Here is a 15,649-nt window from a genome sequence, read left to right on the forward strand (position 1 = left end):
GCCCCCCTCCCTCCGCTGAAATTATGAATGTAAGAGTATAGTAATCATAGATAACACGGCAGGGTCCGTTACAGTTTGTTTTCATCTGATTTTAATTAAACAAAGTCTTGGCTTTCAGAATATTAAACTTGTTTCGGCAAATTCAGATGATAAATACAGCTTTGAAGCTTCGGCATAATTACAAGCGGAGAACGGAGTAACTTAACGTCACAGCAGAAATAACAACAGCCGGTGTTTCTCGTGAGTGTTTTCCCCGGGAAACAAACACAATACACACAAACACACACAAACACACACACACACACACACACACACACACACACACACACACACACACACACACACACACACACACACACACACACACACACACACACACACACAAACACACACACACACACACACTCGCGAGCTTCCCCTCCAAACGAAAATATCTTCCCTCCGTAGTATTTTGATCATTTGCTCCACTAATAATCAATCAGATCGATGGATTCCAGAGAAGAGGAAACTTTTAAGGCCTTTTTCTCAAAATGATGACTCGGTGACAGTCATTATATAATGTGACATATTTCGCTTAATATTTGGAGAACAACAACAATCCTGATATCATTAGAAAGCTAGGAATATCCTCTTTCCAACAGTGTATACAACTCAAAATGTGTCTTCGGGTCAATGCGACTGATTTCGATGGAGCAGGTCACAAATACAGTCAATCTAAACTTAAATGTAACAACTGGAAGGTCACATCCCTGACATCCACATCTCCGGAGCCTGGACCTTCATCAATCATAGAAGCAGCGAAGCCAGATGAACCCAAAAGCAGCACCTCTGCGCCCGCAGAAACTGTCAAAACCGCCGCCGCCCCCACCGCCGCCGTCGTTGAACCGAAACAGGCTGGTTCCGACTGCATGGAGGTTTGTTGTTGGGACATTGAGGCGGGTAAAGCTGTAGAGCTAACTATCGGAAAAAAGGAGACCGCTAGTAGATTATTTGAGCAAAGAGAAGGTACTTCAACGCAGAATGGTACAAAAACAGAGAGTGGTTCATTCTTTGCAAACCCACTAAACGATAGTGATAAATTGCGATGTTAACAACCTCATGATAACCTCATATTTTTTTAACTTAGGATCATACCTGTGTTTAGTCTAGAAAAAGGTAAATGTGTGCATTTTATTATAAAGTTGTGTATATTTACAGACTATTGCAAAAACTAAGAAGCTTATAAACATCAGGTTTTAAAACTAAAAGAGCTTTACAAAAAAGTAACCAAAGATGTTTGGAGTTTTATTTGAGTTATTCATTTACATTTTTTGTCTAAGAGATGCTGATTTGAAACCGTTGTTAGGCCTACATACAGTTATGCATTTCCTGTTTCTGCCAGAGAGAGGGGAGTTTGTCCCAAAGCTTGCTGCTGTATTTACTCCCTCCATCTGACAGGAGGAGCCTCATGTGTCACTCCACGGAGTTCACTCCGTCACGGAGGGTGTGTGTGTAGGTGTAGGGCGTGGTTTGGGATTGGGCCATACACACGCACTTTTTTTGGCCCCCCCACTTCTAAAATGAATCCGGCGCGCCTGGCCAGGTGTGGTTCACGTGGGGGGATGGGCCCATAGAGAGGGAAACACATCAAATTGTTGTGTGAGCTGTAAGTTCAGAACTAATCTTTTTGATAAGGGTCCCCCTTATTATAATTTTTTATATAAGGGGGGACCCTAATTATTTTTAGTAGAGTAAAGAAATTATTATTGGGCAACACAGCAGGATAATTAAGGCTTCCCCAATAAATAACGGAAAAGCCACAAGCCTTTAGAATCAACTGAAATATGACATATGCATAAATATTCCTTTATTGGCTAAACCCTAACTCCACAGGCATTTCAAAAAGATTCAGTCAAGATTGTATTTCCTTTACACACATAACTCAAATAGTTATGAAAAAGATATGATGTGAAGTTGTCAAAAAAGTAAAATTGTATATAAGGGGGGACCCTTATAAAAAAAAAAATCTTGTTTGGAACTGCAGGTCATTTCACAATATCCTCTTCTTCATTAGTTTTCTTTTTCTGTTTTTCCTGGAAAATCTTCCCATCTTGGACTCTCCACTGAAGGTCGAGTCCCTGGAACTTCAGTTGGAGCTATTTAAGCAAGAGAAGATAAATACACTCCTTTATAAAAAAAATAAGCTCTTCATGATGTTGTTATGACATTGTAAAGATAAAAACGTACTTCCTGCAAAATGGCATTGGACACAGCTTCGTCATTGAGGTCTAAGGACGGATCTGACTTCATTTCCACCCTCACAATCTTCACATGTTTTATTTTTACGTCTAAACAAAAAATACATCAGTAAATGTACTTCACCACATTCCACCACTGACTTTAAGTTTGCTTTCAATTACTTTGGCATTTAGATATAGGCAATGTACTTGATATAATATAAGTAATGCTCACCCTCATAGCAGTAGAAAGGATATTTGACAGTACAGCTTCTGTCCCACCAGTTCTTGGAAGAGATCCTTATCAATGTACAGGAATCAGAATCCGGCTGACCTGGAGCCCATTGTCTGAAAGAACTGTTACTCTGATCCGACCATTGCCACTCATCTCTGAACAGACCGAACCACACCGAGGACAGTGATGAGCTACTCATTATTTGCTGTAATTCATCGTTTTCAGTCTCGTTCCTTGCACTGGCCAAGTCAAAATAATTCAGTCTACAGTATGTTTGGGCGTCCCTCCAATTCTTCTCTTCAAGAACGACATGCATCCTACCTGACGTCTCCCCTGTGAATATTGCAAAAATGCAATGTAAGATCAAAATGTTCCAAGAGAATAGGAAAAACACACATGCTTAATTTGGTTTTTCAGGTTTTTGCAAAAATGCACTTCATGCACTTAAACACATACTCGAGTCATTAGTCTTGCCCTTTCATAAAGAATTGCCCTTTCCAATTATCTAGATAAAAGCAGCTGAGCTGAGGCTTAAGTTTTTGATAAGTCTCAATCAAAATATGCTGCATTTCCTAATGTGGGCTTACTATGCATCATTTATCTCGTAAAACAGAAAAATACAGAGCAAGGCTAAATACATCCATGTTTCCAGTCTTAAAGGGCCCATGTCATGCTTTTCCGGTTATTACCCGTCCCCTTGAAGGTTTTTATGCATGTAAACGGTCTGCAGAGTCAAACTACCCCCTGTTGCGAGTAAAACTCTAACACAGAAAAGACCTCCCCAAAACGCCTCATTGGAGATTTCTCATTTTCCATTGTTTACTTCCTGGGTACTGTGACGTGTGAATACCCAGAGGCCACACCCTCTGCCAGCCTTTCACGAAACAAAGCTTCCCAACTCTTTCAGCGATTCATGCCGGATATGTACAGCAGAGGGCACTGAAGAACGATGCTGTTCCTACTTTGTTTGGACCAGCGGGAGATTCGGGTACACAACCTGTAAGTATTCATTGTGGTTTGTGTATTTAGGTATCTACCACGACTGTTTAAATGGGTAAACGTTTTTCGGGCTGCTAAGTTGGGATCGCGGAGAAATGCTCTCCGCAGACCCATTCTCACAGCGTTAAACCTTTTTCTTACTCAATATCAAGCCACACTTATTGTTTTTGCTGTGAGTGTTTGTGTGTGCTCAGGATGAGTTTCGCTTGTTCTCGCTGTATTGCCGACCCGGAAGCCTGTCCGCTCCTCGCAGCAGATCACAGCAACGAGCCTCGCAACGTCCTGACCAATCAGAGGACACTGGGCTCACAGGGAGGGGGGCAGGAGCTCCAACAAGCCGTTTAGGACAGAGAGTGAATACCGGTGAATACACATACTTTACAGAGATGCTGTATGAGAAACCAATGTGAGTTTGGAAAATTGCACAGTATAAATCTATTTTAGTATACCTCAACAATGGAATTATGATCAGTAGAAATGGCCATGACATGGGACCTTTAATGCTAAGCAAATTACCAAATTCTCATCAAGAAAAAAATCCCTGTTACCTACCTCCATGACACACAAAGGGACGAATAGTATTACAGAGTCCACCGAACCATTTCCCATCACCCCCCATGCCTCCGCAGTGGTGAGAGGAGGCAGGTGAAGTGGCCCAGTTACTGTATCCGGCTGATCTGGTTTTTTCTCCAACTGACCACGACCAAGTCCCCATGCCGGTCTTTTTCAGACCAATCCAGATTTCTGATGGCACATTGATGCCGTTTGTTAGTTTGATCAATGTCTCCATGTCGTCATGACTGCGAATGGTAACAAGGTCAGTGAAGTACTCTCTGCAGTACGTCTGGGCATCCTCCCATCCCTTTACATCTTTCATCAAGTGATACTGTCCTACAACTTCTGAACACAAAGTGAATGAACCTGCAAAAGGACACCAAACAACACAATAAATAAAGCCATCGTCATTATTACAGCACTGTGTTTTTAATCTCAGCATTAACACAAAGACACTTACTTGAAGCAAGGAGCAAAATCACCAATTGCAGCATTTTTCTCTCCCTAGGATACAAAAGAATAAAAAGGCAAAGAAAAAATTCCTATCTCCAATGCTTGTTGTACAATTATTTTTGAGACATTGTCCCTAAATTTCATTTGAAAACAGTGAGTAAATACTCAGCTCAGACCAAGCTTTTTTAAAGAACTATGTTCATTGAGTTAAATAAATACTTAGCAGTACCAAACAATAATATAGATATTGAAATCCATGCTATCCATAGTAGTAGGAAAAAGGAACTGATTGTTGAAAGGCTTTGACAATCTGCAACTCAGTTTTAAAAATATTTACGCCACCAACTCTTTTTAGTTGCCACAAAACACATTTGAAGATATTTAGTCCAAAACTATATCAGATTACATGAATGTTTCCTAATATCCAAATAGATCTTCTCACCTGATGCACAGATCTTTCCATGTGAGAGATAAAGGCACTCCTGCAGTTGTCACTCAATCTCCCTCTCGCTCTCCAATAATTTGTTTGAGTCGTCCCATTTCCTTTATATTTGTCTTTATGGAAATGCTGTTTGAGTTTCACCACTGCATGGACTTATTTGTATTTCACAAACATACCTGTAAGAAGCAAGTGTAGTAAACAGCGTATGTGTTTTACATTCTCTGTCTATAGTTCTTTTTTTCTTTTTTCTTTGTAAAGCTAATGGTTTATTACCAAGCGAGAGTGTGAAGATTCATGTTAAATACTATACTGCAGAGGTTTACTTTAAAGAGGCCCTTATGCCATTTGGGTTTTCCCTTTCCTGTAGTGTGTTATATAGGTTTTGCATGTAAATGGCCTGCAAAAGCTAAAATCCCAAAGTTCCTTCCAGAGGGGGGGGGGGGGGGGGGGGGGGGACTTGTACAAATGTACAAGTCCCATTAATTCACCGGTATCAGTATGTTGTTACTTCGGCATCATTTTGAAACATGTATTACAATTAAATCACTGTCAAATATGTTCATCTTGTTGTAGTTGTGTAGCCCCCTTTCCAGCAATTCTCTCTCTAGTTTAGCATACTCAGCCGACTCAGCCTGGTTGTTGGCCCGGAAAGAACCTCGATTTTATGGGGCCAGAAAAACTGTGAAATAGTACCTGCTAGCCGGTACTACGCCAAGTGGAAGCGCAACCAAAAACGGGCCCCGCACGGCTCGGCGCGCTTAAAGTGAGCTCCGCGCTGTAGTGGAAATGCGCCAATAGTGGCATTACTATGTAACACTTGGGCTTCTATTGGCCGGCGCTCCAACACATTGTACGTGATAGGCTAAAGGTCGGGACATCTCTAAGCGGTTGACCAATCACAACAGAGCCGGCCAGCTAACCAATCAGAGCAGACTGGGCTCTGGTTTCAGACAGAGGGTGAAAAGAGGTGCTGCAGCACAGGCAGTATGAGAAAAATAAAGAGCTTTTTGAACATTAAAGGTGGGGTAGGTAATTTTGGAGAAACCAGCTCGAGTGCGCTAGAATTTGAAAATACACAGCCGGAGATAATCTGCCCCTTCCTTACAGAGCCCCTCCTCCAACACACATGGAAGGCTGACAGGCAGGTAGGCCATCCAGTTATTTTAGTTTAAATACTAATATGAACCTTAAGATGAGCATAATTATGGCCCCTTTAAAAAAAGTAGCAATACTAAAGAGTACAAATATTGCATTCAAGAATGCAGTCAAGTAAACATACAACACTTGAGTAAAAAAATACTCACTATGCAGTATGGAACATTTAAGAATATCATATATATTACATTGTTGTATTATGTAATTATGTTTTCCACACTTTAATGTTCTATCTCTTTTTATGTCCTGCCACCTGTCTCTGTGGCTTGTTTCAGCTGTGAGGTCAGCAACAAACCCCTCGCTCATTATCCGGCCACAGACTTTATTTTATGCTCACAAAAGCTGCCAATAATCCACACACAGTCCCCTGGCCTTCTTTTCTAAGTCTTGCCTCACACACAGACACGTTTTATGCCTAGTCACCTCTCCATCATCACCCCAGAGAGCCCCTTATATAAAGCTGTGTCTCCCCTCTAGTTTTACTGCCTGTATTTTTGTCTTCCGGGAAACATCCCTCTATTTTGCTGTTCAGGTATGTGCTTTGAGTTTCTTCTTCTTTGATATTTGAAAAATATGTCACCATCTAGAGGCAGGGGATATTTTTCAGTAAGTCAAAAAGTGTTAGAAAAAGTATACAATATTTAAAATAATAATAATCTGGCAAAATCTTTAATTAGTACAAATATACTATGTTGTTGTACAATTTCCTGTAAACGTGCACACCATTGGATCTCATAATATTATATTGACAGTGATTTTCGTTTGAAATGTAAATTGTTGTTTGATGAATTTCAAGGATGTGAAATGAATTGGTTGAATATGTTTCTTTAAAGATAATGATATTATAAATATATTTTATAATAAAAATTGATCAATCAACTCTATAATGCTAGGAGTGTTGGGCATAGTGATACACCCTTGATAACATTTAACTTAAGATACAGTTCCTCTTAACACTACAGTGCTATTCTTCTTCTTTCAGCTCTTTGTTTAGATTTTTTTTGGTTTGCACATTTAAAAAATATATAAAAAACCTGCCGGGCTAATGGAGAGACAGACGAAGTTGGCAACAGTTTTTAGCTGCTGAACAAAGTGGTGCAATAAGCAGCTTAAAAGCCAGATATTCTCCACAAGTAGAGGCCAACATCAGTGTGAAAAGAAGAATGAATATTGGATTAACATAAGCAGGTGCCCGGAAAAAGCAAATTCAAATGAATGTTATTGTTGCGTGGTTTTATGTAGATGTAAATGGCAGCTCTTTGCTTTAGTTTTCAATTATAACTTAAAATGTACTGTTTTATTAGTAGTTACAGCTCTTTCCTGCCGTGTAAAAAACCCTGAAATTGCACTTATTACATTTAATCCATAGCAAATAAATAATTGATTGAATCAAGATGCTTTAAAATGTTTCAAACCGATTTTAATGGCTGATGACTTAGTCTAAACACTGTCCTTCTCAGATTTGTTTTATCGTACATTGTCACATTGTTTGGATTTCCAATGAATACAAATACAATCCAGGATGTTGATTAAGCTGTATGATATCTCTAAAATTAGGAATGATCCCTTATATCATTCTTAGTGCCCTTGGCCTCTCTATCCGTCCGGTCGGTCAGTTTGGACAGAAACCTCCAACAGTCAAGCGATATGTGGAATTCCTCTCCCAATCCCTCATCTCAGTCATCTGCCTTTGTCCATGAGCCCGTGTTTATTCAGATTCACATGCTCATGCTCTGAGATCTTTAAAACTAACCATGAAGGGATCAGTGAGATTTGCGCGGCCTTAGTGCTTGATCTAGTTAATTCACTCAAAGACTGACAGTGAGTCTGGTATGTTATGAATATTGTGCTATTGCTGGTGTGTTAACTAGACACCCATTTTTCTGTTTTGGTTTGATTCATCCGACTGAAATACACAGATAGGCTGCTAAAATAATGGCTAGGAATATTAAAATACTCATGGGGCTAAACACACATCTAAATATCCCATCAATTCAGTCAGACTGCGACTAGATCCAATGATAATAGAGGATTGGCTGGTGTTAATAGCAGTCAGCCGACCAGCTTAATCTCTTCATCCCACATTCTATCTTGTAAATCAAATTAAACAAAAAGGATTGGCCAGCTGATACCAAACTCTTATCCTGGGTAACAGGACACTGCTCCGGACTACAGTCACTCTGACCTCTTCTATTCCTAGACCATTAGCTACAAATGGCCGTCCCCTTTATCTTATGCTTAGAACAAAAGCACCAACCTGTGTTGAAAGTGTAATGCATCTACACTGGCCTTCAGGACACATGAGCTTTGATAAGCACAGCCATCACAAGTGGCAAGCAAACATATAGATTATCTGCTTTTTATATATATTTGTTATGTGTGCTTAGTCAAAGGTTCAATTTGAATACCATATATGTTTAGAGTGTAACTTTTGACGCAGAGAGAGTGGCCACAAGTTACTAAATAATAGCACAATTAATGTTGAGAAACAATATCACAAAAACAAAAGAGACATTTAGTTCAGCAAACGGATCCAGAAAATCACAGTTACACAGCAATATCTACAGCATCTAAAGCTAGCTAACGTTAGCCACGATAAGCTACTTGTCACAACAGAACAAATAAAGCTTTAGCAGCAAAACACTTTTGTAGTTTATGAATTGAGCTTACCATTTTTAAGTAAAGGATTGTGTTTTACTTTAAAACATCACAGTCCAGCTCTAAAGTTTGTTAAAAGTTCCCTAACTCCAGTCAACACATTGCAACTTTAGCTAATGTGTGTGTTAGCAGCTAAATTGAATATGGGACAGCGCCATTGCTGGTGAATGAGGAGCCAAGTTGATGACCATTTGATACATATTCTACATGTATTCTAACATGTATGTAACTTTTACCTTTAAGCAGAACTAACCTTTGAAAAATCCTGATTTGTTTGAAATATTTTGCTAATGCTTAAACAGTTATTACTTTTATTATTTTATCTCCAGTGCCACCATGTCAGACTTTGAATATCATGGGTGAGTAAATCCAGTCCTAACTTGTTATTTGCTATTTTTTCCAACTTTTTTCCAATCGTTATATGTTGGCATCTGTTTTACAATGTGTTCTTTCAATTATTGTTTATCTAGAGGCCCGGAAGGTAAGAAAACTCACAAATTCATTTATTGGAAAGCATTGTGTCTCTCGACTCAAACGCTGTGTCACTCTTCCTTTCTCCAGAAGAAGATGAGGAGCAAGGAGAAGGAGAAGGAGGTGAGACTGTGATATTGGACTGTGTTGTTGTGTTCCACTCAAACATAACTTATTCACATAAAGGCAACCTGTCTGTGAAAAAACAGGAGAACTTTCTAAATGTAAATATAGATTTACATATCGTATCCCGCCATGCTGGGTTTACATACTGTCCATGAACTTTGAATTTATATTCAAATTGAACAGGAAACGTTAACATATAATCCTTTGTGTATCTTTTTGGCATAAGCCCTGTACAAGTAATAAGTAATACAACTTAATTCCAATCTGCTTTATTCCACTTTGCCTTTGAGTTAAAGTTGATTCAATTCCTCTGTTGTATTTTGACATATAACTTCTCTTTATTAATAAAAACATTCAATTATTCTCTTTTTGTTTCCTTTTCTGGCTGCCATCTTGAAGAACGGCCAAAATACAAGTAAGATGGAATACTTAAAAAAAGTAAATAAATAGCAGAGAAGTGAAAATAATCTGATGGACATAATGTTATGCCTTCGTGTTATTTACAGGCCGGTCACACAGCTCGCTGCCCCTAAAATCCCTGAGGGGGAGAGGGTTGACTTTGATGTATGTTCCTTCAAGGTTGTTGCTAATGGAACATTTACACGATTTAGGCATCAAATACCAGCTGTTAAATAAAATCTTGATGTGTGACATTTCTGCTGGTCCTTTTTAGGATATCCATCGGAAAAGGATGGAGAAAGATCTCCTGGAGCTGCAGACTCTGATTGATGTGCACTTTGAGCAGAGGAAGAAAGAAGAGCAGGAGCTGATTGGACTCAAACAGAGGATTGTAATGCTTTTCCTATACTGTTTTCACAACTGTTTGTCCATTAGTTTCATATGTATTTGTCTGACAGATAGTTATGCTCATTATTCAGAATAACAGTGATTTAAGAGCCATGTGTAAAAGCTGTTGTTTTCTGTTGTAGGAAAGACGTCGTGCTGAAAGGGCTGAGCAGCAGCGTGTGAGGGCTGAAAAAGAGCGGGACAGACAGATGCGGATTGCAGTAATTAATGCCTTTTACATATGTTGTCTAATCCCTTCATGACAATTATCCGCTTCGATCGCCATATTTTGACCTAATACATTATGAAACAGCAATTGAAACAGCCATAATAAGCTGAAGATTAATCTTTTCAGGTGGAGAGACAGAGGAAAGAAGACGAAGAGGCGAGGAAGAGGGCAGAGGATGAGGCCAAGAAGAAGAAAGTGCTCTCCAACATGGGGGCTCATTTTGGAGGGTTCCTGGCCAAGGTAAGAATAATAAATGTCTTAGGCAGATGTGCTACTGTAAACTCTTTAATCCTACAAGAAAGTGAATTGTTTTTACTTCCTGCAGGTAGAGCAGAGGCGTGGCAAAAGGCAAACTGCGAGGGAAATCAAGAGGAAGACTCTGGCAGAGAGACACAAGCCCCTGGCTATTGAGTCAATGAGAGAGGACGGCCTGAGGTCAGTTTAAGGTCCATTATGGTCCATTCCAATCATTTTTTACTTTTATGTATGCACCACGACACCAAGTCAAATTCCTCGTACGTGTAAACCTACCTGGTAATAAACCTGTTTCTTATTCTGATTACATTTTAATCCAGCTCAATTTAACTCAAGAGGGCCAGTTTACTAAATCTGGCACATAATATTTAAAGCTGTTGAAAAAGGAAAAAGTGACCTTTTATTAAGACATAAGAAGGTATTTCAGTATTCTCATGTTTCTAATGTGCTGTGTTTAAGAGAGAGAGCCAGGGAGATGTGGGAATGTATCTATCAGCTGGAGTCAGAGAAGTTTGACCTGACAGAGAAGACGAAGAGGCAGAAGTATGAGGTGAGCCCTTGAGTTGAGAATATACAAAACATGGTATTTTAAAAATGGCTCATTTGTGATCCGTGTTCTTTTTTCTTTTAGGTCAAAGTCCTCCTGAACAGAATCCAGCAGGCTCAGAAATTGTGAGTCCTTACTTGACACAGCATTCATTTCCCTGAAAGTAAAAGCATTCTGAAGAACTACTTTGCATCAACTATGCAAACATACCACAGATGTTTGGCAGCAGTTGAATAAACACAAGAAACACTAGACTAACAGCTCTTAAACATGCGCCACTTTATGCACAGAATTCACACATCTTAGATATTAACATAAATGTATTCTCTATCAGTCACAGTGGCTTGTAATTGCTTTGAGGACTACGACTGTTTTTAACGCACTTTGTTCTTGCCTTCACGCAGCAAAAAGGTGCACGGTAAGGGGAAGGTCGGAGGACGCTGGAAGTGAACACACACAGAGGCAAAAAGAAGACTAGTTAAAGGACAAGATTTCCAGTGTGGGATTTATTGAAATATATATCCACTCACATTTGCAACACATTTTGTATCTGTAAAATACATACAGTAAAATGGACATTTTCTAGCAGTGTCATTGAAATCTAAAATTAAACACTCACAGTTGCTTATTTGTAGCTGTACACATAAATCAGTTCTGTATGTGATCTTGTAAAGTGACTGTGATGATGTGAAGCAATATAACCTTTGCTATTGCATATTGTGATAAAGCTGCTGAAAATGGGAGAAAATAAACAAAACACATTTAATTCCTCTTTGGTATGAAAACAGCATGGACGTCATCACTCTTCCCCTCACGCCACGGCTCAAATTCAGCATCCAGAGCCATGCTAACCACTTTCTCTGCAAAGCCCGCTTCTTGCTCTTTGTTTACATCCAAAATAAACCTGCAATACACACAAATGCAACAGTGTCATAACAACTTTGTAGCAGTCAATGCAGCTGTAGCAAATAAGTCAAGAACATGCACTTTTGATTAACATGGCTGTGCTCTTGGTGACTGAAGTGTCACCATGGTTACAAGCCCTGTTACTATAAAAACCCTCACTTGGCCAACTCCACGACGAGCACAGCGTCTGGTGCTGCAATCTGTCTCACCGTCGGGCCCAATTTGTGCACGCAGCTTTACAGCATTGACAGTGGGGGAAACAAAAACACAGAAATTAAAAACATGGTCTGCAGATTGTAGCCCTAACCCTAACCGTAGATTAAATTACTACATTTGTATTAAACTGTTTACTAAGTGTATTTATATGTGTACACATTTGAGATGAAAGGGTCTCACCTGAAAGAGAAGTAGACGGAGTCAAAGAACTGGGAGAATTTCTGTTTTTCTGGCAGTTTGTCAAGTGAGTCCAAAGGCAGGAAGGTCACAGAGATCCCACTCAGAGGCATCAAATCTTTAGAGGATTGAGAAAAGCTAAATGTTTATTTCAAAGTAACTGTTTATCTGCGTACTAAATATCTAACAGGCTTCAGAAGGCTGGGAAGTGATCTACCACTGACTGGAAACCTTAGACTCAGTAGACCCATTTACATTTCTTAAATATATAACATGTGCACCCTGAACCAAAAATGCTGCAACTTAGTCAGACTACATTGTTTCCATCAGTCTAAGCTATTTAATTGTGAGTTAAACAGGTTTGTCATTGCGTTCACTGACACCCATCTAAAGCCACAGGGCTGCTAGAGCTAACAGCCATTTACCGTTGATGGTGACAGATTTTCGCTCAGACTCTGGTGGCGGCTGATCTGCGTCAGACTGAGAAGAAGTGGGGGGGCAGCCCTGTCTGCTGGACAGGGAGTGGAACAATTCCTGCACATTTGCAAAGGAGATATCCTGGGCTGTCTGTGGATGTGGGGAAAGGAAGGGACAGACATTCATATATTCGTCGGTAGATGCACAACGTAATGCAACTGTATGATAAGAGGAAGCAGAGACAATAGCTATAATATATTTTACCTTGATGTGTTGCCCATTCTGTGTTTTCAGCATGCTCTTGTCATCAGTCTCAATGCCAAAGGAGAGGTAAGGACTTGAAACAATGTCTCCCCAGTAGCCCCTGACAGCCACTTTGTTTCCTTTCTGTCCACACATACAAAGTTCCTTCATGTAATCGTATTGCTGTGTTGTGTAGACAATATTGCGCAGAAAAACCGACAGTTACCTGACTGAACACTCTGGAAGAGAGCAAACTTGGATTGGTTATTTGGTAGACACCTTCCCTCATTTCAAACGCCAAACCTCGCTCCCTCCATCGTGCATATTGTTGTTTGTTGATGACACCGCACTGCAGATACAGAAAGATTGTCCATCGTTAATCGATTCTCTCTTCTAAATGTTGCCTGAAATAACTCTACAAACAAATGAAAAGTACACAACAACTCAAATACCCCTCTCTCGTGCAGTTTCATTTTCAGGTCCCAGTCGAAGCAGCCTTTCTTAGAGTCGTAGCGGGTTCCAAGGTGCTGCCTGACCCGATAATCCCAGGCTTTGGACATTAGGATAGGGGCAGCACTCTGAGATGAAGATGATGAAGACTTAGGTTGGATCCACAACTTAAATATCCTGGCCAGCTCATCTCGCTCCTTGAACTGTGGGAATATCAAACAGTATATGAAAGTCTAGTCTCTGAGCAGACATCAATGTCTGATGAAGAAACAAAGAGGATTGTACCTTGAGGAGAGTTGTGTTTAGACAGGGGTGTGCGGCTGTTTCCAGTGTTTCAGTAACAGAGAGAGAAAGCTGCGATGCTGCATGTCTCAGTGTCTCTTCAGTCTGACTGCGGATCTCACCGTTCCCAAACACCTCCAGGAAAACCTCTGTCTTTTCTGAAACAACAATGTCAATATTATTCAAATGTGTTTTTTTTTAATTTGTACTTATTTATAACGTTTTTACTTTACCAAATCGCACAAACCATTATTTCCCACGCTTTCCTTTGGCATCAGTGCCAGGTAGAGGAGCAGCAGCTGTCTAGCCACCGCCTCCATGCTGCTCTCTATCACCCACACCTGCAGTAAAGCCGAGAAAGTAAGTTTGCAGCTCACAGTTGAGTATATATCTTTGTTCTCAGGGATTCAAAGACAGTTTAAGTGACTGAGAGTCTCACATGAAGTCTCTCTTCCTCTTGCAATCCAGAAATGGTCTTCAAAATATGTCGTGGATCTCCACTGCCGAGCAGTAAAACATTTACATCCCCACCGCGTTTCACAGGGCCTGGCACAGAAGGACAAAGCTTATTACAGTAGTTAAAATACAGAACACTTCTAGGGCCGGGTACTAACCATGCTTAATTAATATTCAAGATTCAAGTTTTTATTGTCACATGCAGCTACAGTGTAAATGGCAATGAAATTATTCTGACCTGAGCTAACTGTGTCTGTAGCACTGAGTATTAAAAGTTGGCATCTAGCCTTGTTAAATAATTGTTTATACAGATCATGAATTAGATAACTACATTATATATTTTGTGTAAATACAAAAAAAATCATACATTTGTAAATGTTAGACTGTATCATTTAGGCAGTAGGCCTACACATTCTGGTTTGGTTTATTAATGATTAATTGTTTATCAACAACATTTGACCTCTTTAAAAAAAAGTATTAAATCCTTTTTATTGTATTATGTTTTAAAGGACTTGTGGTTTTATAGTAAGGTATTGAAAAAAAGTCATTAAAAAAATGAAATAAAATATATTTTTAGATTGTGATATCAATGTTATAACAGGGAACTTAAATAAAGTATGTTGACCTAATTACTGTTGATCTGATGCACCTGTGTAGAGGACCCCGCGGGCTCGAGGCACTCACCTGTTTTCAGCAGGTCTCGCGCAGGACTGAAGCCCCACCAGGTGATGCAGCCCGCTCCTTCTGAAGCACGTCCGGCACTCATCCTGTAATGTGACCGAAAAAATAAGACACACAACAAGCCCGGACACCAGACTGTAAACTGTTCAAGGCTCAAGCTGTAAGGTAATGTTTATGATAATGTAGACACTTTCCATTGAGGTAGCTTCGTTTAGCGCGAACTTTAACCCAAGCTAACATTAGCATAGCCTACTTGGTCAAAAAGAACATTGTTAGCTTATCAGTGAAGCTGTTCAAGGGGCACAACCCCGTCTCTTAGGTCAATACTTTCATAAATGGTGTAGCAATTCTACCCAAATAATGTAAAGTGAAGAAAAGTAAAGATAAAACGTACCTCTCAGTCTAACAAAAGAGTAAAGTTTGTAGCTAACCGTTTCAGCAGAAAGTTTGGGTTCTGTTGCTGGGCAACTGTTTCTAGATGGGTAGAATAGGCGCCATCTACCGGTGGAAATATTATTGGATAATTATGTTATCAATAATCCTCTATTATCTTACTCAGTTCTCTAGGATATTGGATTGTTGGCTGGGTCATTTAGAATATTTAGCAAGTAAAATCAATGTGTAGAAAGAGTTTTATGTCCAAAATACTTCCCTATGTGTCTGTCAGTGTAACAAGTAGTATAAGGAGATAACA

The 15,649-nt window shown here is 39.7% G+C and overlaps 3 protein-coding genes across 5 annotated transcripts; 1 reads left to right on the forward strand and 2 right to left on the reverse strand.

Annotated features, from left to right (window-relative positions):
* Positions 1-1,466: 1,466 nt before the first annotated feature.
* On the reverse strand, positions 1,467-4,969 carry LOC117544880 (macrophage mannose receptor 1-like). The gene is made up of 6 exons (XM_034214381.1): positions 4,901-4,969; positions 4,466-4,509; positions 4,003-4,371; positions 2,452-2,784; positions 2,227-2,327; positions 1,467-2,135 (listed from the first exon to the last, which is right to left on the reverse strand). The coding sequence occupies exons 2-6, from the start codon at positions 4,497-4,499 to the stop codon at positions 2,025-2,027; spliced, it is 948 nt and encodes a 315-aa protein (XP_034070272.1). The 5' UTR covers positions 4,500-4,509; positions 4,901-4,969; the 3' UTR covers positions 1,467-2,024.
* On the forward strand, positions 3,443-11,631 carry LOC117544881 (troponin T, slow skeletal muscle-like). Of its 2 annotated transcripts, none has more exons than XM_034214383.1 (13): positions 3,443-3,450; positions 9,043-9,072; positions 9,184-9,194; positions 9,275-9,307; positions 9,710-9,725; positions 9,817-9,889; positions 9,984-10,100; positions 10,240-10,317; positions 10,452-10,565; positions 10,651-10,760; positions 11,040-11,130; positions 11,212-11,252; positions 11,532-11,631. In XM_034214383.1, exons 2-13 carry the CDS (start codon positions 9,050-9,052, stop codon positions 11,575-11,577), a joined length of 753 nt encoding a protein of 250 aa, XP_034070274.1. In that variant the 5' UTR covers positions 3,443-3,450; positions 9,043-9,049; the 3' UTR covers positions 11,578-11,631. The 2 variants fall into 2 exon arrangements, with proteins under 2 accessions (XP_034070274.1, XP_034070273.1); XM_034214382.1 differs by lacking the exon at positions 3,443-3,450 and adding an exon at positions 6,558-6,587.
* A 1-nt stretch (position 11,632) lies between these two features.
* LOC117544879 (dynein assembly factor 3, axonemal-like) lies at positions 11,633-15,418 on the reverse strand. 2 transcript variants are annotated; one of them, XM_034214379.1, is made up of 12 exons: positions 15,350-15,418; positions 14,959-15,041; positions 14,258-14,364; positions 14,066-14,159; positions 13,822-13,976; positions 13,539-13,739; positions 13,313-13,435; positions 13,108-13,230; positions 12,852-12,993; positions 12,430-12,544; positions 12,193-12,267; positions 11,633-12,031 (listed from the first exon to the last, which is right to left on the reverse strand). In XM_034214379.1, exons 2-12 carry the CDS (start codon positions 15,038-15,040, stop codon positions 11,890-11,892), a joined length of 1,359 nt encoding a protein of 452 aa, XP_034070270.1. In that variant the 5' UTR covers position 15,041; positions 15,350-15,418; the 3' UTR covers positions 11,633-11,889. The 2 variants fall into 2 exon arrangements, with proteins under 2 accessions (XP_034070270.1, XP_034070271.1); XM_034214380.1 differs by having other exon boundaries at positions 15,387-15,412.
* Positions 15,419-15,649: the final 231 nt, after the last annotated feature.

The sequence above is a fragment of the Gymnodraco acuticeps genome, unplaced genomic scaffold (genome assembly GCF_902827175.1).
Source record: "Gymnodraco acuticeps unplaced genomic scaffold, fGymAcu1.1, whole genome shotgun sequence".
Taxonomy (NCBI): Eukaryota; Metazoa; Chordata; class Actinopteri; order Perciformes; family Bathydraconidae; genus Gymnodraco; species Gymnodraco acuticeps.